Below are 25,116 nucleotides of genomic sequence, written 5' to 3' on the forward strand. Positions count from 1 at the left end.
AGGATTTTTTTATTTTTTATTTTTTTGAAAAAAGATATACTTACAGCCACGTATGCAGATTTCAAATAAACTTGAATTTTTAAGGTATCTCAAGATTAGAATTAACCTTGCTGGTTGTAGTCTTGGCATAGTTTACTTTCTCTCAGAAGAGGACTGGTTGCGTTATAACAGTAGAGTTTATTTAATATAATTATTTTAAATCCGAAGCATTGACGTCCCCGGCGGTCGATTTTATTTTGAAGGTGGCGCTCGTTGGTGGCTTATTACCGTAATGCCGAGTATGAACAGAATTAGGGGCGGCTGGTTTGACTTCATTTCGCTCGAGTCGGTGGCCTGCCGCTTTAAATAGTTCTGCCGTAAAGGATCATGGGTAATACATCTCCTTTCCCTTCTCGCCATGCGGGAGGAGCGACGATCGTGCTTCAGCAAATCTTCCTGAATTTGGACCGAATGTTGCGAATCGTCGACGCTTGACGCCCCTGATCGCGACTTTAGTGGACTAAAACATCATTCGTGCCATCTTCGTGTCCGGTTGGAGTCGCCTCGTGCACGTCGAAGCTTCTCGGCCTACCTTATCTTTGCGTCGCTTGCTAACAAAGAGACGTTTGTGAGCAACACTTCGCTAAGCAGAGATCAGGCGGGAGGTAAAGTGTTGTTCTTTACACCACCTACGAGTGTCTAATGCTAAAACTTAAATTGAGTGAAAATAACACACACACACCAACTACAACATTTTGTAAGCTTTGTCGGAGATACTAAAATAATATCCTCTCACAATTCTTTTCTGAATCGTTATTTGTTGTTATTATCTCCATCTGGATCCTTTTGTGGAATAATGTCTGTCATGTTTCATCACAAATTGTTTCTCCTGAAGTCAAAAATTAGCCGTCTTCTTCATCTGTTACAATACATAATTACGTTTTAATGTTTCATTTTGTTGACTTTGGTGCTTTGCCGTTTTGACTCATCTGCTGTTTGACTCCCAATGTCCAAATCGGAATCTTGAGTTCAATGTTTCACATGTTCGATGATCACTTGCTTTTCTCATCCCTCCAAAGTGTTGCGATCGTCGTGTGAAAATGTGTGCAAGGACAGCAGAGTACGAGGAGGAACTTTGGGGCCCAAAAGAGGAGAAGGAGCCACAACGTCAACTGCTGGACGCTGCGTTCAATCTGCAGCCTCGAATTGTGCTCCGCAGAGCAGGTGGGTTCACTTGTTGCATGCATTCGAATTTTATTGCTGTTCCTGTTCCTGTGTTTCTTTCCAGCCTCCGTTTGATGACTCATTCACTGCCAGACATTTTCACTCCGTTTTCACGCCCCACAGAATATTGTGTACTATGACGATGTCAACACCAAAACCACCGAAAGAAAGATCCGACTCTCTTTCTTTCATCAGAAAAAAAGTTCGTCTCTCCCTTATACCGTTCTTTAGTAATCAGCAGTCAAATATAGGCGACTTTCAGCCAAATCTGTTCGTGGAGGAAAAACAGCCTTTTTGTGAAAGCAGACGCATCAAGCAGAACAATGACTTTGACACCAACATTTTTTTCCTTTCGTGAAAACCTCAAACATCTGAACATAAAACAATACAGAGAAAGTACAGAAAAATAATATATTTACAAGTATAACTCTGTGCAGAATTGACATGAGCCAAAGATGCGTGAACACATGGGGCTCCCAGACTTGCGCTTCGTCCGTCGTAATTCTCCTCCTCTACCGTTCGCTCAATAGTCTAGTTTTTTTTTTGGACCTTGCGCTAAAATCTAGCCAAGTTTTATCCACATCTGGATTTTATTCTTTGGTGGCAGTGAACGGGATCTCGTGTGGTTGTCGGTGTCCTTGAAACCAGTCCCGACTTCTGCTTGAAGCACAACCTGTGCAGTTTAGAAATATTTTTATTTCCGTATTTTCACGACTATATGGCGTACTTAAAAGTCGTACATTTTCTCCAAAATGGACGGGGCGCCTTGTGTCCAAAATGTATAAATGTTGTTGTGTGACGAGCGCGCCGCTTGACTGACTGGGAGCATTTCCTGCCGACACGCTGCTTATACAGAGGAAATGCGGACGTAAAGGGGGGAGGGTGCGCGTGAAGGAGGACGCTAAAGGCACGCCCCCGGCAGGTATATAGCGCCGGTCAAGCTAGCCTCCACTCGTAAAGTAAAGTAGCAATCAATCACTTTGTTATTATAAATGGAATATATATAATATTTATGCTGTGCTGCAATTTTGTATGTTTTTAAACGTAATCATCAGTGCTCACTCAAATAGGTATTCAGCAATACATTCAGTTCCAAGCATATTACATATGTCTTGAACTAAAAATCATACATTCAATAATACCATGTTAATCTCTAAGCAGTATGCAATAAATGGGTATATGTCATATGTCAAAATAAATGGATAAACATTCATGTGAATACAATTCCCTCATGCATTCAACAGGTTTGTTCTTGTCTTTGTAGTACATCATGTGCTGCTTCGTCTGAGAGCGACAATTCTACACAGGTTACAGTCTTTGCACAAAAGCAGTTTCCAAGCTTTGTCTATTACAAAAGTAAGAATAAGGTAAAACAGCTTTACCAAGCTTGATGTACTCGGTATCAAACGATCTTATATCGGAGAACATCAAAGAGAGCATATACATCAAAAGTATATCAAAGATATAAAATTAATTAAATTCAAAAGTTGTTGACACCAGTATGTGTATGTTTATTGTGATATGGATTTTGATAGTATAAGGATATTAAAATAACTTATGCTTGAACTGGCGACTCTTAATCATGGCCTGAAAATGGGGTTGGCGACCTCTGGTGGTTAAGAAGACGTTTGCTTGAACTGGCGACTCTTAATCGTGATCTAAATTTGGTTTGGCTACCTCTGGTGGTTAAACCAGGAATTGCAACTGGGGCTGAGCTCACTCACATGAACCCAGCCACATAAGCCAATCACTACTTTTCACTCCATCGCTTCATGTGGTTTGGCAACCCACTTGACACATGATAATCTGCCAACAAAGCCGCCATTCAGGCAGTGATTAGTGACTCAGTGTCACGATGATCAGCGACAGTAACTTCATCACGCAGGCAGCTCCCCTCTGGCATTTCCGCAGCTGCGGATGTCTCATTTACTCCAGGGACGTTCCGTTCTGCCGTCTTGTGCCAGTGACGAAGCTGGCATGGAGGTGAAGAATAGTAACTTCGTCATGTGATGATTTGTGAGGCTAGCTAGCTGGCTGCGCGACAGTCTTTTGCCACGCTGCCATTTTGTATATGTTATTGGATGTAATAATCTGGCCACGAGTGATGTTAGCTAGCTAGCTAGCCTGGCTAATCATAGTGCAGAGCCATGAGGAAGACAGTTGAGCTTTTTCTGTGTCTGTACAGTTAGAAAGTGCATGTTTTTTTTGGGGAGGGGGGGATTGTAGTTTCATCTTCTTGGGCGGCCTTCCCAAGTAATGTTCCATCGTCTTGTCAACGTATTGTAACATCAGCGAAGATGACGGGGACCCAGCATGCCTCACAGCTGAGGTTATAAGGAGTTCCACTCTTATTACTTGTTCTGTTGTGTACAGTGTCATGTCTGAAGTCTTGAGTGTGGGCCGTTAAGGGCGGGGCCTGTTGATTGGCGGTTGTGACATCAGCAAAGATGAACGGAAAAAAGGAACATTTCAGCTGGAACGTTGGCTCAAGTTAGTCAATTTGAGTACGGAGTGACTGAGCGTGAGTTAAGTTAGCTAACCCTCCACGTACTTTGCTGTCGTACTTGCACACATTTGACACAAAACTTTATCCTCACACTTGAACTTTGCTTAATGTTTTGCGAACAAACGTCTCTCTTTGTGTGCGGCTAGCAAGCTAAGCTAGGCTAAACTAGCTTGGGAAGATTCAAAATGTATCGAGACAAGTTTACCCGGACCGAGATTTGATGAATTATGTTTTGGTGTGGTAAGTAGTGATGGATGTACTCTGTCAAGCCAACAATTCAGTATTAATTTGGAAAGAAGTAGATCTGCAGTGGATGTAGTTTGGGAAGTCGACTTAGACAAACTTTGTTTAGCCTCCGTAGACAAACACATTCTGCGTCTACCTGCATTCATAATATCGCCCACCCCTACAATCTTAGTTTTTACTCCAAACGTTTTAAATTTTATCGACGTGGATCGATTGAACCATTTTACTGCAATGTACAATTTGTTTTGCGCATGTCAGGTTAACAATCCTCTGTCATTGGCCAAAATGAGAACTCCCAGGCCCCCCGATAATTATTATTTTATTTTTTATTTTGCCACCTTTTTCATGCCTTTGGTGTTTGCATGTCAGTTGTGTTAGCCATTGCTCTTGTTCTCTCTCAGTATATTACGTGTTTAGCCTTGTCTGAAAATGCAGCTTGATCGTACTTTATGCGCCCCTGCTAATTTCTGTGCGTCTGAGATACGTGACACACATGAAAGAGATGCCTGATCCCTGCATAATACACATTAGTCACAACATGAGAACAGATTTGTGTTTGTCTTCTTGTGTTTTACAGACATCACTAAAGATCTTCGTCCTGACCAGCAGGAGCCAGAGCCCCTTCACATTAAAGAGGAAGTGGAGGACGAAGAACGCACACTGGTGAGAAACCTTTTTCCTGCTTAGTTTGTGGCCAAATGTTCTGTTATACGTATCAGGCTAAGACACGCAAGTGTGCGGGTGAGAAGAGCAGTGATCAAGAAGCTTTTTAATGAAAATGTAAATGTTTAATCTGAAAACTAATGACCTGATTTTCAAAAGTCTACAGTCTTGTATTCTGTGTACCAGATTTTATTGTATTCTTCTTCTTGTCCATATATTTTCTCGAAGACCCGCAAGTGGAAAGAATTAACATTGGTGCCAAAATACTTAAAAGGGACTAGTTGAAGGTGAGAACACGGGCACGTATGCCATCGTGCTGGACTCAAAAATGTCTCCCGAAAAAAGCCCCCCAAAACACACTCAGTAGTCATTTTAGTCATTTACTGATGAAATATTTAATTTTCAGCTTGATTTTGGCCTGCCCACATTTTGGACATGTCAGCCTGTTAAAGCCTGACGCATAATGAGCAGGAGCCAATTACATTTCCTCATTGAACTTCTGTGTTTTCCATGGTGTAATTTGTCCCCATATTGAAAGTCTGGGACAATAATGATAATAAGAAGACAATAATGAGCAAAAATAGTGACATAATAATTTATAATTAGTGATAGTGTAGTGATATAATAATTTTGAATTTTTTTAATTGTCTTTTTTTTTTTATTATTCTTCTTTGAACGTACGTCAGCTCAATTTTGAATTGATTGCACCACAAATGTATTGTATATGTGTGAATGTATGTATAGATCAAAAGTATGTATGGATCACAGAGGCGTTTCTGTCGGTGGCATTGTGTGACAGACGTGGACTTTGGCTGTCTGTCATAACGTCGGGCTGACCCATGACGGGGGTCTCGCGTTACGTCGTTTAATATCCTGAAACTGCAGCTGATCTGATTTTATTTCATCTGATCCATATAATCTAAAATATTGGGCTGATTGTGGAAATATTTTTCAGAGGTTGAAGCTGCGATGAGTCGAGATGTCCGCATAAATTTTGGTGATGATTGTTGACAGTTTTTGGGTGTTATTGGGTTAGGTTAGAGACCCTTCGTTATCGATGTTTCTTGCGTTCATGTATGAGGCCTGCAAGGATGTGGCAATCACCCGCCGTGTTTGTATGATTTTACTGATGACACCCGAATGAATTTGCAATTTTTGAGCACATCAAATGAGTGATTGAACATAATTCTGGGGTACTAGCTGTCGTTCATGTGATGCAGTGGTGTATGACTGCATTGTAAGATATAATACCAGCTTGAACAAAGTGGTGTTTGGAAACTCAAGCAAGGTGCATATTTTTTTTTTTTTCCCTGAAAAAAGTGAGGGGATTCTACCTGACAGGTACGATATATAAAATATGACCCACTACTGCTACTTAATAGTATAGGACATTCCTTTTCCCACACCAGCGATGGCAAGTGATTTTCCATTTTCGATTTTGCAGATGAAAAAGAGGCGTTCGAAAGGGAATTAGTTATTTACCAATTGCTCCAAAACGTTTTGATGTCATTGGAAATGACTGCCAGTTTAATTTTCTTGAGCAAATATCCATAAAACAAACTTGTTCGTGAAATGTAGACCATGAAGACACATACTTCCTTTGAGCAATGCATGCATTTTCTCCAACGTTTTCGTGATGTCAATATCAAATAAGTGAATGATTGATTGAAATAAGACTGGAAAGAAACCTTTACTTTTAGTGGTAAAGTGTATTTGTGATCCTTAATAAAATACACTCCTTTAAACAGTGAGGGCAACTCAATTTGCTTGTACATCAAATCCATTGAAATGTCTTTTAACCACTGGAACCCCTCCAAAAATAAAATGCTCTCAACATAAAGGAAAAAAATGGCCCAAGCGACAAGGACGAAGTGGAAAAACTGCAACGCTGGGGCACTGCGGAGGATCACAAGCAGACGGCCTCTTAGCTCCACTCTCAGATAGTGACGACATGACGTCACACTCCTCACTCTGATGAAGATGATGATGAAAAGTCCGAAGGTGATACGACATCACGCTGACAACAAACGATGGAAGTGTTCTCAGTGTGGGAAAACGTTTGCTTGTAAGAGCGAACGACGCATGACAAGACACACTGGTGAGAAACCTTTTGCTTGCTCAGTTTGTGGGCAAAGATTCATTGAAAACGGAAGCTTAAAAAGACACAAGAACCCACACTGGTGAGAAACCTTCTCTCGTAAGTATCAGGCTAAAACACACGTGTGCAGTGAGAACAGCAGTGATGAAGAAGCTTTAAATGTAAAAGTAAATGTTTAATATCAAAGGAAATTACGATCATACTGATTTACAAAATCTACATTCTTTTCTTCTGTCTACCATCTTTTATTTTTTCAATCTTTTCATTTTCTTTGTATCTTCGAAAAGCCTCCTGTGGACAAATGTTGAGAATTATCACTGGTGCCAAAATACTTTTGTCTCATGTTTTAAAATGAGCAAATGATTGATCGAACTCGATTGTGATTAGATGTTTGACTTTAGGTGAAAAGGTTGAAAAGTGTGAATGGGATCCATCATAAAATACAATTCTTCAAACAGTGAGAGTCACTCCATTGTCTTGTATGTCAAATCCATTTTCCCTGTTGAAAAGAACTGAAATGCCTTTAATCCTTTCAAAACCCTCCAAAACCAAAATGATGGCAACGTAAAACAAAAAAGGGCCCAAGCGACAAGCCCTCAGTAAAATTGCTAAACTGGTGCGCTGGTACGTCAAGGTAGTGTTGTACTTGGCTGACTTTAACCACAATTAAAAAAATCTGCATATCAAATAATGGAGTGAGACTTTGGAACAGATTGAGTGTGGAACTGAAACAATGTCCCAGTGTAAACAAATGACCTCGACAAAATAGGAGGAAATGTCATCTCAATTTAAATATATATCAAAACAAATTGAAAAACAGACAATTAAAAAAAATATATTCAAGAATCCACCCCTTCCCCACAATGTAAAATCAGATTCCGAATCATCTTTATTTTGCCAAGTGTGTCAAAAACACACAAGGAATTTGTCTCGTGTTGTTGGAGCCGCTCTTGTACGACAACAGACAGTCAATTGACAGAATACTTTTGAGACATAAAGACATTGAGAAAAACAATCACTGAGTCATAAAAGGTTGCGAGTAATCTGGTAATGCAGGTACAATATTTATTTTGTTTTTTTTTGACAATTGTGCAAAAGGATGCAGTGTCCTCTCGCAATTAAAGCTGTTTGAATGACTAATATAGCAATAGTCTGGTGCAATGACCATTGTGCAAAGGGCGCCCAGACTTCACGGAATGTACGCAGTTTAAAGTGACCATTCATTCATTTATTCACCTTCCGTTCCGCTTATCGTCAGTCGGGTCGTGGGGGTGCAGGAGCCTATCACAGCTATCTTCGGGCGAAAGGCGTTGGTCCTGATGACATTCCTGTGGAGTTATGGAAGCATCTAGGAGAGGTGGCTGTGGAGTTTGTGACCAGCTTGTTTCACAGAATTATAGCGGGTGAGAAGATACCTGAGGAATGTAGGAAGAGTGTGCTGGTGCCCAGTTTTAAGAACAAGGGTGATGTGCGGAGCTGTGGGAACTATAGAGGAATAAAATTGATGAGCCACACAATAAAGTTACGGGAAACAGTTGTGGAGGCTAGACTCAGGACAGAAGTGAGTATTTGTGAGCAACACAACATCCATACATCAACCTTCTCTTTGATCTTCCTCTCGCTCTCTTGCCTGGCAGCTCCATCCTCATCATCCTTGTACATATATACTCACTCTCTCTCCTCTGGACGTGTCCAAACCATCGAAGTCTGCTGTCTCTAACTTTGTCTCCAAAACATCAAATCTTGGCTGTCCCTCTGATGAGCTCTTTTCTAATTTTATCCAACCTGGTCACAATAGCAAACCTCACCATCTTCATTTCCACCATCTCCAGCTCTGCTTCCTGTTGTCTCTTCAGTGCCACTCTCTCTAATCCGTACATCATGGCTGGCCTGACCACGGTTTTATAAACTTTGCCTTTCATCCTAGCAGAGACTCTTCTGTCACACCTCCAGCACACCTCACCACTGTTCTGCTGCCCTCATACAGAGTATGAGGGCAACAAGCAAAACCACAGTTCCTCTCTGGTTACTCTGTCATAGGCTTTCTTTAGATCCACAGACACAATGTAGCTCCTTCTGACCTTCTCTGTACTTTTCCATCAACATCCTCAAGGCAAATAATGCATCTGTGGTACTCTTTCTGGGCATGCAACCACACACACACACACACACACACACACCACTGGGACTCTTTCACTGGGTGTGGGGCCACTCACTTATTGCGACAAATAACTCAGGAATATGCAAATCGCTTTTGTATCCCCTCACCTATACTCTCGTCCTGTACTCTTTTATAGTTTACATAATTAATGCCACACACTTCAGTTGTACAGCCGGGTTCACGACCCTTGTCCTGCATGCTTCTTCTCCTGTCCTATCTTGTCCTGTCCTTCCCTCACAGGGAGTAGCGCTACAGCCCCATGCAACGCCGATATTTAATGTTTCATTTCCTCCATTCTGCTTGACCTAACAGCCGAACAGGACAAAAAAAGGAGGATTACATGGAAAAGGATGACTTGCTGTGGCGACCCCTAACGGGACCAGCCCAAAAGAAAAGAAGATGATTATCTCATTAAAACACAAAAACAAGACAATATAAATACAAATATTCATTTTGAGAATGAGTCATATCAACCATATTTGCCATTCTATTGTTGTAGGATTCTGTAGCAAATATGCAGAAACATTTTCCAAAGGGTTCTACCCCCAGTGGAACTCATTAGCCTTTATTCTAGACTATTGTAATTAGAAGTCTTGATTCTATCTCGGTTTCATTGCAACTCATAGCCTTTATGTTAGGCCTAAAGTGATTGCACATTGCCCATTTAGCTCTGTCAATATATTTTAAAATTTGCTTTCCCAAAATGTATTGAAGCCACACATTATAACTCAACTGATTTGGAGTAAACTGAGAAACAAAACTTATGTATTTATTGAAATATTTAACCTTTAAACATCTTTAAAATTCCAGTTTGAAACTGAGAAACGGCGCAAATCAGCACAATTGTCTGCGACTTCACAGGTTACATTGACAGGAATAAAATAAATATGAAAGAGATCAGTAGAAAGTCATACAAATTAAATATTAAAAATAAATGATACAATTAAACAAACCGTACAATTATACAAAAATAAATAATTCCAAAATTAAACTACATAAAACATACAAGTCGCCTATCTTAATTTCTACTTGACTCACAAACAGCAATTTAATGTCAAAAAAATTCAAGAAACATTTAACATTTTTCTGTTGGCAGCACATTTATGACTCCGAGAACAGGAGCGGACTGTTCTTCGGTCCAAGTGCTCTGTTGAGGAGTTTACGCCCATCCGTGTCCATAATCTATGCAGCAAAGTTGGAAAAAGTTTAGCGCGAACGACTCAAAATCAGTCTGGCGTGCATTCCAATCGCTGACTAATTACAAGCGACGATCCCCCCAAGCTGACCAGACTGGAGTGTCTTTGAAAATTTAGTTGGCAGCCTGGATGAATATACGGACACTGTTACATCCGATATCAATTTCTGTGAAGATGTGTGTGTACCAACAAAATCATTTCACACATTCAACAACAACAAGCCGTGGTTCACTGCCAAACTTAAGCAGCTTCGCCAAGCTAAGGAGGACGCATATCAGAGTGGGGACAGGGCCCTGTATAATCGAGCTGGAAACCAGCTGACTAAAGAAATTAACATTCTAAATCAGTCTGGCATGCATTCCAATCGCTGACGAATTACAAGCGACGATCCCCCCAAGCTGAGAACAATAGCACACTAGCCAACGACTTGAATACCTTCTACTGCAGATTTGAAAAGGACAGTTTCACACCACACACCCATCCGGCCGCACCCCCGACCACAATCACACCTCTGACTTCTGCGTTAACCATCCATGAACAGGATGTGAGACGCATCTTCAAACAACCAAAGATTAACAAAGCGGCAGGCCCAGACCATGTGTCCCCATCCTGCCTCAAAGTCTGCGTGGACCAGCTCGCTCCAGTCTTCACTCAAATCTTTAACAGATCTTTGGAAATGTGCGAAGTTCCATCCTGTTTCAAACGCTCCACCATCATTCCAGTCCCCAAGAAACCTGCAATCTCGGGTCTGAATGACTACAGGCCTGTCGCTTTGACATCTGTGGTCATGAAGTCCTTTGAACGTCTCGTGCTGGACCACCTCAAGAGTGTCACAGGTCCCCTGCTGGACCCCCTGCAGTTTGCCTACCAAGCGAACAGGTCTGCGGATGATGCAGTCAACATGGGACTGCACTTCATCCTAGAACACCTCGACAGTGCAGGGACCTACGCGAGGATCCTGTTCGTGGACTTCAGCTCAGCGTTCAACACCATCATCCCTGAACTCCTTTCAACCAAGCTTCTCCAGCTCAGCGTCTCACCTGCCATCTGCCAGTGGATTTACAGCTTTCTGACGGGCAGGACACAGCAGGTCAGGCTGGGGGAGGCCACCTCATCCACACGCAGCATCAGCACTGGGGCACCCCAAGGTTGTGTCCTCTCTACACGAACGACCGCACCTCAGCGAACCCGACTGTCAAACTCCTGAAGTTTGCAGATGACACCACTGTCATCGGCCTCATCAAGGTCTGTGACGAGTCTGCATATCGACAGGAAGCGGAACGACTGGAGCTGTGGTGCGGCCGACACAACCTGGAGCTGAACACGCTCAAGACTGTAGAGATGATCGTGGACTTCAGGAGGCATCCTTCGCCACAGCTGCCCCTCACGTTGTCCAGCTGCCTTGTCAACCGTCGAGACCTTCAAGTTCCTGGGAATTACAATCTCTCAGGACCTGAAGTGGGTGACCAACATCAACTCCGTCCTCAAAAAGGCCCAGCAGAGGATGTACTTCCTGCGGCTTCTGAGAAAGCACGGCCTGCCACCGGAGCTGCTGAGACAGTTCGACACAGTGGTCATCGAATCAGTCCTGTGTTCTTCCATCACAGTCTGGTTTGGTGCTGCTAAAAAAAAGGACAAATTCCGACTGCAACGGACAATCCAAACTGCTGAAAGGATTGTCGGTACCCCCCTACCCACCCTTGAGGACTTGCACGCTGCCAGAACTCAGACAAGGGCGTGCAAAATCCTCTCGGACCCTCCGCACCCCGGCTCTTCCAGCTCCTTCCCTCAGGTAGGTGCTACCGATCAATGCAAACTAGAACTAGTAGACATTCCAACAGCTTCTTCCCTCTTGCGATCAACTTCTTAAACACCTAACCTATAATTCCATTACAACATGCTGGCAATTTTTTGACTTGAGTTCGTTGTCACATTTCTGTGGGGCCAATTATGTATTACTCGTGCACTCACTGTAGTTGTCTCGCCATGCTGCACTATTTGCATATACTGGCCACTCATGCCAGAGTAGCATCTGCTCCATTTGCGCACTGATTGAGGAGTATCTGCAACATTTGCACAATCGACATTGTCCCACATTATCGCACTACTCGTCACTTTAAACCGCATACACTCCTTGAAGTCTCGGCGCCCTTTGCACAATGGTCATTGCACCGGACTATTGCAATATTAGTCGTTCGAACTGCTCTAAGTGCTAGAGGACTCTGCATCTTTTTGCACAATTATTTGTCAATGTCTTTATGTCTCCAAAGTGTTCTGTAAATTGACTGTAAATCTGTTGTACTAGAGCGGCTCCAACGACCGGAGACAAATTCCTTGTGTTTTGGACATACTTGGCAAATAAAGATGATTCTGAACTTGGTATGAACAAGACCTGGTTAATATTTTTACATTTTTTTAAATTAATCTGCCTTGAAAAACAGCTTCGACAAAAACCTTCTCCCCGTCAGGAATCAAATCTTGAGGTCCTGCTCGGAACACCGTGAATAGTTCTGCCAGTGAAGTGGGAATCAGGATCATCTTTTTTTTGGGCAAAAACTGGGATTTTATTCACAATAATGTTGAAAGGAATATCGTACTTCTTTGGCCTCTTCAAAGAAATAAAAAAAATAAAAAATTCTTGTGACTGAATAAATCTTTTATTGCTGATGTGGAAATATCACATTCATTGTTGCAAATCCATTGGAAGAAAGCCATGTTTTACTGCTTTCTATAATGAGTTCAAACAATGCATTCTTCCAATTAAGTACTCTGACAAACAAAAAGCTATTATTTTTTACATTTATTTATTCAAGTATGTATTTATTTCCTGTTCCGTGTCCTTTCTGTGTTCATCTTGAATGACTTCTCTATTTGTCTCGATCACTATTCAGGACTTGTTCTGGTTCAATGTTTGGAGCTGTTTTTGTTGTACACTTTTCTATTATAAGTGCACGCGTCAGTGCACTTGAACGCATCGGCAATGTCAGCCAGCGAGTTTGCTCGTCCTGTTAACAGACAGCACAAGAGCAACAGTTTCCGTCGTGGTGATGTTCGACTTTCGGATAGGATCCAGAGACCCTGAACAGGAGAAGCGGTATGGACAAACGTTATCATGTTTAAAATTCAATTTTAGAACAATTTAGGAACCTAGAAGTACGTAGTTTATTTAACCTTCGGTCGGTAATCGAACCCACTCCTCCCGCGCGGGATTCCTCTCGCGAGATACTCGTGATAATGTGGCATCGCGCGTTCGTGACGTCAAATTTGTCCAAGTGGACTTGCCGTACAACGGACGGGCCGCTGCACCTCGACCTTTTTTCGGGGACCGCACGCGCTTCCACGTGCTGCACAACATTTTCCTGAATTTGCACCGAATGTGCTGAATCCTCGCCATCAATACCTCACAGGACTAAAACATCATTCGTGCGATCTTCGTGTCCGGTTGGAGTCGTCTCGTGCACGTTGAAGCCATTCGGACGAGCTTCGTTTAGCTTCGTTTAGCTTAGCTTAGCATGCTAACAAAGAGACACGTTTGGGATCAACATTTCGCGAAGCAGAGAAAAAGCCTGAGCGTAAAGTGTTCTTCTTTCCGTCACCTACGAGTTCAGACGTGGACCAGAATATTAATACGAACAATGAAATTATATAAAAACAACAACTAGATGATCAGCTTTGTTTGTCTGAGGTACTGAAATAACAGCCTATTTTGTGAATCCATTTGTAGAATCTCGACAATGTTTTCTCTCCCTGTCACAAATGAGCTATTTTCTTTCTGTCTCATATTTCTTCCAATCATTCCGTTCTCCTGTTTCCTCTTGTTGACTTTGGTGCTTTGCCATTTTAACTAACGTAGTGTTTAACCCACAGTGTCCAAATCGTCATCTCGATGTCATCTGACTTGCACTTGCTTTTCTCATCCCTCCAAAGTGTTGCGATCGTCGTGTGAAAATGTGTGCAAGGACAGCAGAGTACGAGGAGGAACTTTGGGGCCCAAAAGAGGAGAAGGAGCCACAACGTCAACTGCTGGACGCTGCGTTCAATCTGCAGCCTCGAATTGTGCTACGCAGAGCAGGTGGGTTCACTTCTCTCTCACTGGTTTTATGAATTACATTCTAATTTTCATATTATTCCCGTGTTTTTCTGGTGAGCACTGTCTGAAGTTAGGTATATTTTTTTATATTTTTTTATCTTATCCAATAGCGTGTTGTCCGATGGCAGCCCCTCATGATGATGTGGCTTGAGGGTTGTCGGCCAAATTTCAGAAGATCTGAAAGGCTTGTGGCCATTGTTGCATGATCAAAGTGTAACAGTGTTACACAACCTACACGACGTGTTTGGAAAATTGCCAGCAAGATTTTTGCCCTTTTTGTGTCTTGTGGACAAGTTGAGTAAACATTTGTTCATGTCAAGTCAAATCAGTCTTCAATGGTGGGAAGTAACCAAGTACGGTAAACCCTCCGCTATATCGCGGTTCATCTATCGCAGTTTTATTACTGTACACATTAGTCTTTACTGGACCGAAGTAAATTTTTAGGTGTCTCTACTTTTTTTTTTTTTTTTTTTTACTGTCAACAATTTACTTTCACTCTTTAAATTTGAAACCTGTGATTTCTGTTCCTTACTTTGTCACAAATAGCATTACTTTTTTCTACTTCTATGGACGATGACGTGTCAAAAAACAAAAAAACGGTGCATCCGCATTGAAGGGTCGCCCAACTTTGCTGCGTTCCGCTGTTCTACTATTTTGCGTCACCCCATTAGTCCCATGAGGCTCTCTGGTTGAAGGCGCTAACGTGTAAACAGGATCGAGGACCAAGGTGGTTGTCAATATTGGAAACAAATTAGATTTGACCCATTTGTGTTTGTCTTCTTTTGTCTTGCAGGCGTCAGTGAAAATCTTCATCCTGAGCGGCAGCAGTCAGTATCCCCTCACATCAAAGAGAATGAAGAGGTTCAACACATCAAAGAGGAGGAGGAAGAGTTCCTTCACATGAAAGAGGAAGAGCAGGAGAAAATCATCAAGGTTCCATCGACTGGTGTCCCCTTGAAGAGTGAAGATGAAGGTCAAAGTGTGGAGAGACGAGGGGCGGAGCCACCAAACAGCAACAGCTCAAGAGATGGAGACCACTGTGGAGGATCACAAACAGACGGTGATGATGATGTTGTTGATGAACAGTTGGAAGGTGATATGACATGTCACACTGTCAGTAAATGCTGGAAATGTTCTAAATGTAGGAAAACCTTTGCTTCTAAGAAGAATTTCAAACGACACATGAAAATACACACTGGAGAGAAGCCTTTTGCCTGCTCAGTTTGTGGTCAAAGGTTCTCTCGGAAGGGAACCTTAAAAAGTCACACAAGAACGCACACTGGAGAAAAACCTTTTGCCTGCTCAGTTTGTGGTCAAAGATTCTCTCACAAAGGACATTTGACACGGCACACAAGAACACACACTGGTGAGAAACCTTTTTCCTGTTCAGTTTGTGGTCAAAGGTTCTATGTGAAGAGTGACTTAAAAATACACACAAGAACCCACACTGGTGAGAAACCTTTTGGATGCTCAGTTTGTGGTCAAAGGTTCTCTGCGAAGAGTTACATAAAAATACACACACGAACCCACACTGGTGAGAAACCTTTTGTATGCTCGGTTTGTGGTCAAAGATTCTCTCGTAAGGGACATTTGACACGTCACACAAGAACACACACTGGTGAGAAACCTTTTTCCTGCTCAGGTTGTGGTCAAAGATTCTCTCGTAAGGATCGGGTTAAGACACACAATTGTTCTGGTGAGACAAGCAGTGATCAAGAAGCTTTTAATGCAAATGTAAATGTTTAATTTAAAAGTAATTACGATGTTATTGACATAAATCTACATGCTTGTATTCTGTGTACCAGTTTTTATTGCATGTATCTTCTTCCTGTCCATATAGTTTCTAAAAGCCCCGTGAGTGTTGAGAATGAACACTGTTGCCAAAATACTTAAAAGGGACTAGTTAAAGGTGGTGGGAAAGAGGGCGGCTGTAGAGCGGGTCGTCCAGTGACCGAAAGGTCGCCGGTTCGAACCCCGGCTCCGACTGTCCGTATGTGGAAGTGTCCTTGGGCAAGACACCGAACCCTAATTTGCTCCCAGTGAGCCTGGCAGCGCCTTGCACGGCAGCACCCGTCCCAGTGGTCATCGGTGGAATCATTTACTGATAAAATATTTGATTTTCAGTCGCGTTGGAAATCTCTGGCACGAGGCCGATTCAATACATACAGTGGGTACTGAAAGTGTTGAGACCCTTTGCTCAGTATTTAGTCGAAGCGCCCTTTTGAGCTAATACAGCCATGAGTCTTTTTGGGAAGGATGCAACAAGTTTTTCACACCCGGATTTCGTAATCAAGTCCGATCAGCATAATCAAACACAGCTGGACTCCGATGAAGGTGTAGAACCATTTGAAGGATGATCAGAAGAAATGGACAGCACCCGAGTTAAATATAGGAGTGTCACAGCAAAGGGTCGGAATACTTATGGCTGTGTGATATTTCAGTTCTTCTTTTTTAATAAATCTGCAAAAATGTCAATATTTTTTTTTTCTGTCAATATGGGGTGCTGTGTGTCCATTAATGAGGAGAAAAATTAAGTGATTTGAGCAAATGGCTGCAATATAACACAGAGTGAAAAATTTAAGGGGGTCCGAATACTTTCCGTACCCACTGTATGTATGTATGTATCGATCAAATATATGTATAGATCACAAATGAGTTTCTGCAGATGGCATTGTGTGACAGATGTGGACTGTCATGATGTCCGACGACCCGTAACGAAGGTCTCCTGTCCCGAAACTGCGGCTGATCTCATTTGATATTATCTGATCCATAAAAGCTCAAATATTGGGCTGATCATTATAATATTATTATTTATGATAGTTTGAAGCTGTCATGAGTAGAAATGTCTGCATATATTTTGGTGATGATTGTTGACAGTTGTGGGACATGAAGCCACGTTTCTTGGGTTCATGCATGAGGCTTGCAAGGTTGTGGTGCTCGCCCGGCGTGTTTGCGTCATTTTAATGATGTCGTTCTCATCCATCCCAATCCATGTTTGCGTTTTTTATTTTTTTTATTTTTGAAGCATTCCACCTGACAGCTGCGATATACAAATATGACCAATGACTGCCACTTCATAGTATGGTACATTCTTTTTCCCACACCAGCAATGCCAGTGCTTTTCAATTTTCAATTTTGTTGATGAAAAAGGGGTGTTCGAAAGGGAATTAGTTATTTACCAATTGCTCCAAAATGTATTGATATTCTTGGAAATGAGTGCCAGTTTCATTTTCTTGAGCATGCATGCATTTTGTCCAATGTTTTAGTGATGTCAATCTCAAATAAGTGAATGATTGATTGAAATAGACTGGAAAGAAACTTTGACTTGGTGCTAAACTGTAACGTGTATTTGTGATCCTGAATAAAGTACACTGCTTAAAACAGTGAGGGTGACTCCATTTACGTGTACATCAAATCCATTTTCCCCATTAAAAATAATTGATATGTTTTTATCTCTTGGAAACCCTCCAACAACAAAATGCTCGCAACTTAAAGCAAAAACTGGCCCAAGAGATGAGGCGGAAGTGAAAAAACTGCAATGTGGGCATGTTTATCTTCTCTTCTCTCTATCTCTTATCTTCATATTGTCGTCTTTTGTAAAAGCCTCCCGTGGACAAATGTTAAGAATTAGCACTGGTGCCAAAATACACACAGTAATGTATGCCTTATTTCCCAATAATTTCGTGATGTCCATATCAAATAAATGAATGATTGATTGAACTAGATTGTAAGGAAGCATTGACTTTTGGTGGTAAACTGGAAAGTGTATACAGCATGTGATCCATGATAAAAGAGTGATCAATGATAAAACACGCTTCAGACAGTGACAGTAACTCAATTTGTTTGGAAATCAAATCCATTGTCCCAATTGAAAATAATTGAAATGTCTTTCATGCATTGGAAAGCCTCCAAAAGCAAAATGCTGGCAACACAAAGCAAGAAATGGCCCAAGCGACAAGGCCCAAGTGCGAAAACTGCTCCGGTGGGGCACTGGTACGTCAAGGTAGCGCTGTACTTGGCTGACTTTGGCTCCTGGGCGGCCTCCGCCCGCTCCTCCCCTGGGACGACGGTGTTCATTACTTTACTTCAGGACAAGTTTGGGGTCGATACTTCACTGGAATATTTATTTTTCAGCATACTTTTACTTTTACCTCGACTCCCTACATTTTCAGGCAAATATGTGTACTTTCTTCCACAAAAAGCCGCGTTCTTTTTCATTTTGGATGGTGTTGTTTCTGCCTTGTCATTGTTCAAAATGGCAAACAAAAACAAAAAAAACAATCCGGATAAATTGTGCCTTGATAGAGTGCTTTTGATTGGGGTTGGATGAGAGCTGTCGAATGTTAATGAATCATCTGTATTTTGTGACGGAAATCACTGCACGCTGACTCGTTACGCCGTAACGCAGATTGTTCCGCCGTTTGACAACACGCCAACTGCAGACGCGACATTCAGAGGTCCTGCCTGCGTGCTCTCATTCTGGCCTGTGTGGACGACGCTCACACTTCAAAGAGTGCTTACGGTGACCGAGGTGAGTTTTGACACCGTAAGTCAGCCTACTAATATTTACTCATTAGTATCCTTCCATCCATTTACTGAGCCGCTTCTCCTCACTAGGGTCGCGGGCGTGCTGGAGCCTATCCCAGCTGTCAATGGGCAGGAGGCGGTGGTGCACCCTGAACTGGTTGCCAGCCAATCGCAGGGCACATACAAACAAACAACTATTCCCACTTAGATTCACACCTACGGGCAATGTAGATTCTCCAATGAATGCGTGTTTTTGGGATGTGGGAGGAAACCGGAGTGGCCGGAGAAAACCCACGCAGGCACGGGGAGAACATGCAAACTCCACACAGGCGGTGGACGGGATTGAACACGGGTCCTCAGAACTGTGAGGCAGACGCTCTATCCAGTCGGCCACCGTGCTGCCTCATGAGTATCCTGAATAATAATAATAAAAGTGTTTATTTGAAAAGCATGATAAAGTCCTTACAATCCTTTTTGAGGATTAAGATCTAACAAGCCTTCATCTCAAAACTTTTACTGTAATTGACTCGAACATGAATCAACATTTAATCTTGTTTACCATTTCAACCACTTTTATACTCACCTTTTGGTGCTGAAAAGCATCACTCGTGTCACTCTCCTCTTTGTCATGTTTTATGTGATAAAGCTTGAAACTAATTTCTTCAAGATTATGATTATAGAGTCATCATTATGTTGTCCAAGTTAACAATATGCAGAATTATTTTTATCCTGTACTGCAATCACTGTCCTGCGGTCATGCTATTGACAAAGTTTTAAAAATATGTAAATTCTGACAAAATTGGGACAAATTGTTCTGCAAGTGACTTTCTATAGGTTGGCAGCTCTCGATACCATTCCGACACCTTATTGGTTTGTATGCGATCCATCGCACCTGCGCAGGTAACAAATCAAACAAATCGAAGACAAATGGTCACACGAGGACATCGAGAGCAGATGTGCAGCCGAGGCCTGAAAATGTCCGTGGCAGAGAACTCACACCAAAAGTCCCAACCGAGTCCCAGCAGCAAGGAGGTTGATAGCCAGCCAACCCTTGTACATCCGTGGAAGATTTTTTGGGCTTGAAGGAACCTGTGTTTTAAAATCTCCTAACTCCCGTGGTTCCAAGCGTGCTCGTTTTCGTGAAAGAACGTCGTTCACAACAATGGATAAAAAGCAACCAATTTATTCCTGACAGAGGAGTCTATACATTTTGCAGAGCTCTGGGTTCGTAACTACCCTATCTTATCCTTAGCAGATAAAGTAGTAGAACAAAAACTATCTGACTCTCCCCCAGACTTATACAATGTTTCAAACAGGCCGGTGTGGAATCGCTGTCGTCCGATTGGTCCGTAATCTGACATCATCGTTGTTCGGCCAAGTGATGACTATCTGATCTTGGCTCCAGACGCTGCCTGCCGATGTCTCCTGCATTCAATGTTTGTAGTGGCTCCCCGCAGTTCCTTTCTTCCTTGACATCTGTCTCCGAATACCCCCTGATGGGGGAGGCCTTCCTGCAATATACTTGTTGGATTTATCTTGCCCAAACATTATAAAAAATAGACACAAAAGGAATGAAGATGCTGGTTTCTTTTTCTCATGAGGAGGGCGCATGGGAGATTGTTCAGATTTCAGCCTCTCATCACGCTCGAAACAATCTCTCCCGTCGCTCCTGCATTGATTTGAAAATAGGGAGGTTTCTAAGTTTACAAGACATAACGTACTAAGCTACAAGACACAACACACTAAGGGGAGGGTTTCAAGGTGAAAACATGGCACCTGCCACGTCCTTCTCTCAGATGATTCCTGCTGAGTCATCTTCTTGAAGGCGAGACATCTTTCTTTCTAAACATTGTCCATAATACTAATGCAAGCTAAGCAAATAAATGATAACTTCTACAATATATCTAACAATACTCCTGTCTGATTATACTCAATACACATTCTTGCTTTCCTTCCATACTAATTATCCCATGAAACTCAATATTATATTCTATTACATATAGAATTACATATTAGAATATAAAGTATTCTATATTCCCTTCAGGCTGTATTGCAAAAATAAATCCTTTTGAATGCACTGTGCTGAATTTATTTTTTTCCCCCCCACACATTACTTTTATACTCCAAGTCATTTTGAAACTTATACTTTTACACGTTTACTTGACTAAAAAGCTTGAATTGAGACAACAAATTCGACAGAAGTCTTCTTTAAACCCTAAACTCTACTTCTACTTGAGTAATGAACGTGAATATGTTTGACGCCTCTGGTTGTCAGTTTGTGTCCACTTGTCTCGCTTAATTGCTGCAATCCAAAGTTTACGACACGCTTCGGGTTTTTGGGAGAAAAGGCGTTCAAAGCTCAAGGGATCCTTCTTTTCCAAGTCGATAGTACAGCCGATAATGCAACAACAGCCAACGCGTTTGCTTTCGAGACTTTATATCTGGTAAGACGCACAACTTGAAATTATCGCTAAATAAAAAACAGTGTGCAGGATGCAAGATATAAAAGAGCAGAGGGAGACCCAGAAGAAGAGAGTCGATGCAGCTTCAGCACTTCTTGACATGTCAAACTGTGGGAATGTTTCCTCAGTACCAGGTAAATATTGAATTCATGTTTGACATTTGAAAAGTCTAAACTGTTTTTAGGACCCATTTTGAGACTGTGAGTGAATCTTTACAGATGAAAACCAATGAAGACATTCACTCTCATGATCTTTGCATGAAAAAATAGCAGAACTGAATGTTGAAAACCAAAAAGTTTAAGAAGAACTTGGTAGACTTCACACAAAGAATATACATCTCGCATCCCTGCTGAAAGGAGTTTGCAGTTAGGAAGATCACCTCAAGTGACCGCGAGCTGCAATTTTATACTGGGTTACCATCGAGAGCTCTCGACGTGTGGTTGTTCTTCATTCTGTTGTTGTGGCCAGAAAACGATTGCTTACGAAGCAATATGCCAACTGTATTCAAACAATCCTACCCTAAGTTTTGTATTTACAGGATTCAAAGTCCTGGTCCATAAACAGGATATGAACAGACGTGGTCTGACTGTAAGCATCACAATACACACACCAACCGGTGATGTTTCATTTCTATCAAAAGCATCCTCCTCTCGAACACCAACTGCCCTCAGGTCTTCCCTCACGACATCCATCAACCTTCTCTTTGGTCTTCCTCTCGCTCTCTTGCCTGGCAGCTCCATCCTCCTCATCCTTCTACCAATATACTCACGCTCTCTCCTCTGGACGTGTCCAAACCATCGAAGTCTGTTCTCTCAAACTTTGTCTCCAAAACATAAAATCTTGGCTGTCCCTCTGATGAGCTCTTTTCTAATTTTATCCAACCTGGTTAGAATAGCAAACCTCACCATCTTTATTTCCACCATCTCCAGCGCTGCTTCCTGTTGTCTCTTCAGTGCCACTGTCTCTAATCCGTACATCATGGCTGGCCTCACCACGGTTTTATAAACTTTGCCCTTCATCCTAGCAGAGTCTCTTCTGTAACACCAACAGCACACCTCACCACTGTTCTGTTGTCCTCATACATGTCCTGTATTATTCGAACATACTTCTCTGCCACTCCAGACTTCCGAAAGCAATACCACAGTTCCTCTCTGTCATAGGCTTTCTCTAGATCCACTAAAACACAATGTAGCTCCGACTGACCTTCTCTGTATTTTTCCATCAACATCCTCAAGGCAAATAATGCATCTGTGGTCCTCTTTCTGGGCATGAAACCATACTGTTGCTCACAAATACTCACTTCTGTCCTGAGTCTAGCCTCCACCACTCTTTCCCATAACTTGATTGTGTGGCTCATCAATTTTATTCCTCTGTAGTTCCCAAAGCTCTGCACATCACGCTCGTTCTTAAAAATGGGCAGCAGCACACTTTTCCTCCATTCCTCAGGCATCTTCTCACGCGCTAGAATTCTATTGAACAAGGTGGTCAAAAACTCCACAGCCACCACAGGAATGTCATCAGGACCAACTGCCTTTCCATTTTTCATTCTCTTCAATCCCTTTCTACCTCCGCTCTTGTAGGTCACCCTATGTTCCTGCCTCTTCTGAAAAAAGTGTTCACTCCAGCCATTTCCATCCTTTTTGCAAAGTCTACCACCATCTGTCCCTCCATGTTCCTTTCCTGGATGCCGTACTTACCCATCACTTCTTCATCACCCCTATTTCCTTCACCAACATGTCCATTACAATCTGCACCAATCACAACTCTCTCTGTCTGGGATGCTCAGAACTACTTCGTCGAGCTCCTTCCAGTATTTCTCTTTCACCTCTCGGTCACATCCAACCTGTGGGGCATAGCCACTCATCACATTATACATAACACCCTCAATTTCAAGTTTCAGCCTCATCACTCGATCTGATATTCTTTTCACATCAAAGACATCCTCAGCTAACTCTTCCTTTAAAATAACCCCTACTCCATTTCTCTTCCCACCAACACTTTGGAAATATAATTTAAACCATCTTCATCCCACAGTAGCTGAATTTCAGACGTTCCTAACCCTGGCCACAACTGATCCAGTACGGAATTCTTTGGATGAAGACTAACATTTGATTGGCAAAGTTTTAAGACAGATGCCCTTCGTGACACAACCCTCTGCATTTATCTGGGCTTGGGCCAGCCTACAGTTTGCACCGGCTTGTGCCCCCCATTGGGCTGCATGAAGAGAGGATCAAACCCAGGTCAATGCAAATCACAGTCTATGTTGGGCAACACATGACCAAACTGGTTCAACAAATAATGTTCCCTGACCGGGAATCGAACCCAGGCCACAGCTGGGATGGGTTGATTCTTGTCTCTGTGACCTGACTTTGTGAATTACACTTTAAGCAATGAAGGAATACATATTATTTGATATGTGAACAAATGAGCGGGTTTATTTTGATATAAGAAAGCATAAACCCTCAAAGTTTGTGTAGGTGTGTAATTTATGGCATTTTCTTACATGGATTGTCTTTGTGTATTAAGAACATAACTCTTGCTGTCATTATTATTGTTTTGTTGTGATTAGCAGCAGCATCAGGGGTTGAGGTCACGAGCAGAGGGGTTATTGAGGGACTGGGTGACCCCAGTGGTGGCAGTGAAGAGGTGGTGCTGGTCTTGGAGAACAAGGAGGAGGAGGAGGAGGATGTGGTCCTCTTATTGGGGGAGAAGGAAGAGAATGGAACAGGAAGCAGCAATAACCCGACCGGTAGAGATGCCGTGTGTAAGGCTGCCGTACTGGGGAGGCAATTGGTTCGTATTCGGGGCTTTGTTTCAAGGCAGGAGGAACAAAAAAAAAAAAAATAATTCTTCGGTTGTGTTCACTGGGAGCCTCCCCATCTAAATTCGTAGTCCCTGGATGGCTCACAGACAAACCAATCGGGTGTCGGAACCTGCCAACTTATAAAACGTCACTTCCAGAACAATTTGTCCCAATTTGATTGAATTTCTACATTTTAAAAATGTTGTCAAGGACATTATGAGGGTCAGTTATTAAAGTCTATTATGTCATGGCGTCAAAATTATTCTGCGTAATGTTAAATTGCAAACATAATCATGATTATGTCTAATTGTTAATAAATTATGGCTTCAATGTTTATTTTATATCATAAAAAAAATATATGATAAAGTGGAGAGTGACATGAGTGTCGCATTTCATCACCACACAAGATGTGAACATAAAATAGAGGTCCGCCTCTATTTTTCAATATCGCCCTTCACAATTTGGAGTACGAAAGGCCTGTCGGGGGGCTGTGGGTAATAACGGGGAAGTTAGAACGAACCGTGTGGGCAGAACAACCGGACGCTTGCGATGGTGGGGCAGCACCATCTAAATTTAGTTTTTATTCAATTGCAAATAAACACAAGGTATAGGTATTGGTATAGGTGATCATTTCAATGAAGAATTTGAATTTTAAGACAATACTTGAGGTGAAGAAAAGATCACGTTCATCCTGGTACACACAAGACAATCAGGTTGGTTTTTGTCCCAGTTTTGCCCTTTCCTGACCGAGGACCTCAAACGCCAGACTGGATTATGTTTTAAAAGATTATTCCATGAGATTATGTCAAGAGGAAACAGTAGAATGTACACTGTTTTAATTGTACTTTATTTTTTTCCTCTGTTTTAAATGTTTATAAGATATTTTTTTCTTTGTTTTGAAATGCTTATCATCATGTAAAGCACATTTAGTTACGTTGTGTGTGAAATGCACAATATAAATCCATTTGTTTTGCTTTAAATCTGAGATGTGTTGAGAGTGGATTTGTTCAGAATATCGGGACCGATATGGGTCGGGGCCAAAAAATATTTACGACTCTTTCAAAATCTCCACACGTGGAAGCCAACGTCTCCCCCAGTCATGACGTCGTGAATTGGGAAGTGAATCAGAATGTAGCCAATCGAGAAGCGCTCTGACTCAGG

At 42.0% G+C, this 25,116-nt stretch overlaps 1 protein-coding gene across 2 annotated transcripts; it reads left to right on the forward strand.

Moving 5' to 3' along the window:
• Nucleotides 1-372: 372 nt before the first annotated feature.
• LOC133398305 (oocyte zinc finger protein XlCOF6.1-like) lies at nt 373-17,511 on the forward strand. 2 transcript variants are annotated; one of them, XM_061669941.1, is made up of 5 exons: nt 373-644; nt 1,059-1,203; nt 4,533-4,618; nt 14,001-14,145; nt 14,957-17,511. In XM_061669941.1, exons 2-5 carry the CDS (start codon nt 1,080-1,082, stop codon nt 15,907-15,909), a joined length of 1,308 nt encoding a protein of 435 aa, XP_061525925.1. In that variant the 5' UTR covers nt 373-644; nt 1,059-1,079; the 3' UTR covers nt 15,910-17,511. The 2 variants fall into 2 exon arrangements, with proteins under 2 accessions (XP_061525925.1, XP_061525926.1); XM_061669942.1 differs by lacking the exons at nt 373-644; nt 1,059-1,203; nt 4,533-4,618 and adding an exon at nt 13,407-13,758.
• The last annotated feature ends 7,605 nt before the right edge of the window (nt 17,512-25,116 follow it).

Source organism: Phycodurus eques, unplaced genomic scaffold (assembly GCF_024500275.1).
Source record: "Phycodurus eques isolate BA_2022a unplaced genomic scaffold, UOR_Pequ_1.1 contig_54, whole genome shotgun sequence".
Taxonomy (NCBI): Eukaryota; Metazoa; Chordata; class Actinopteri; order Syngnathiformes; family Syngnathidae; genus Phycodurus; species Phycodurus eques.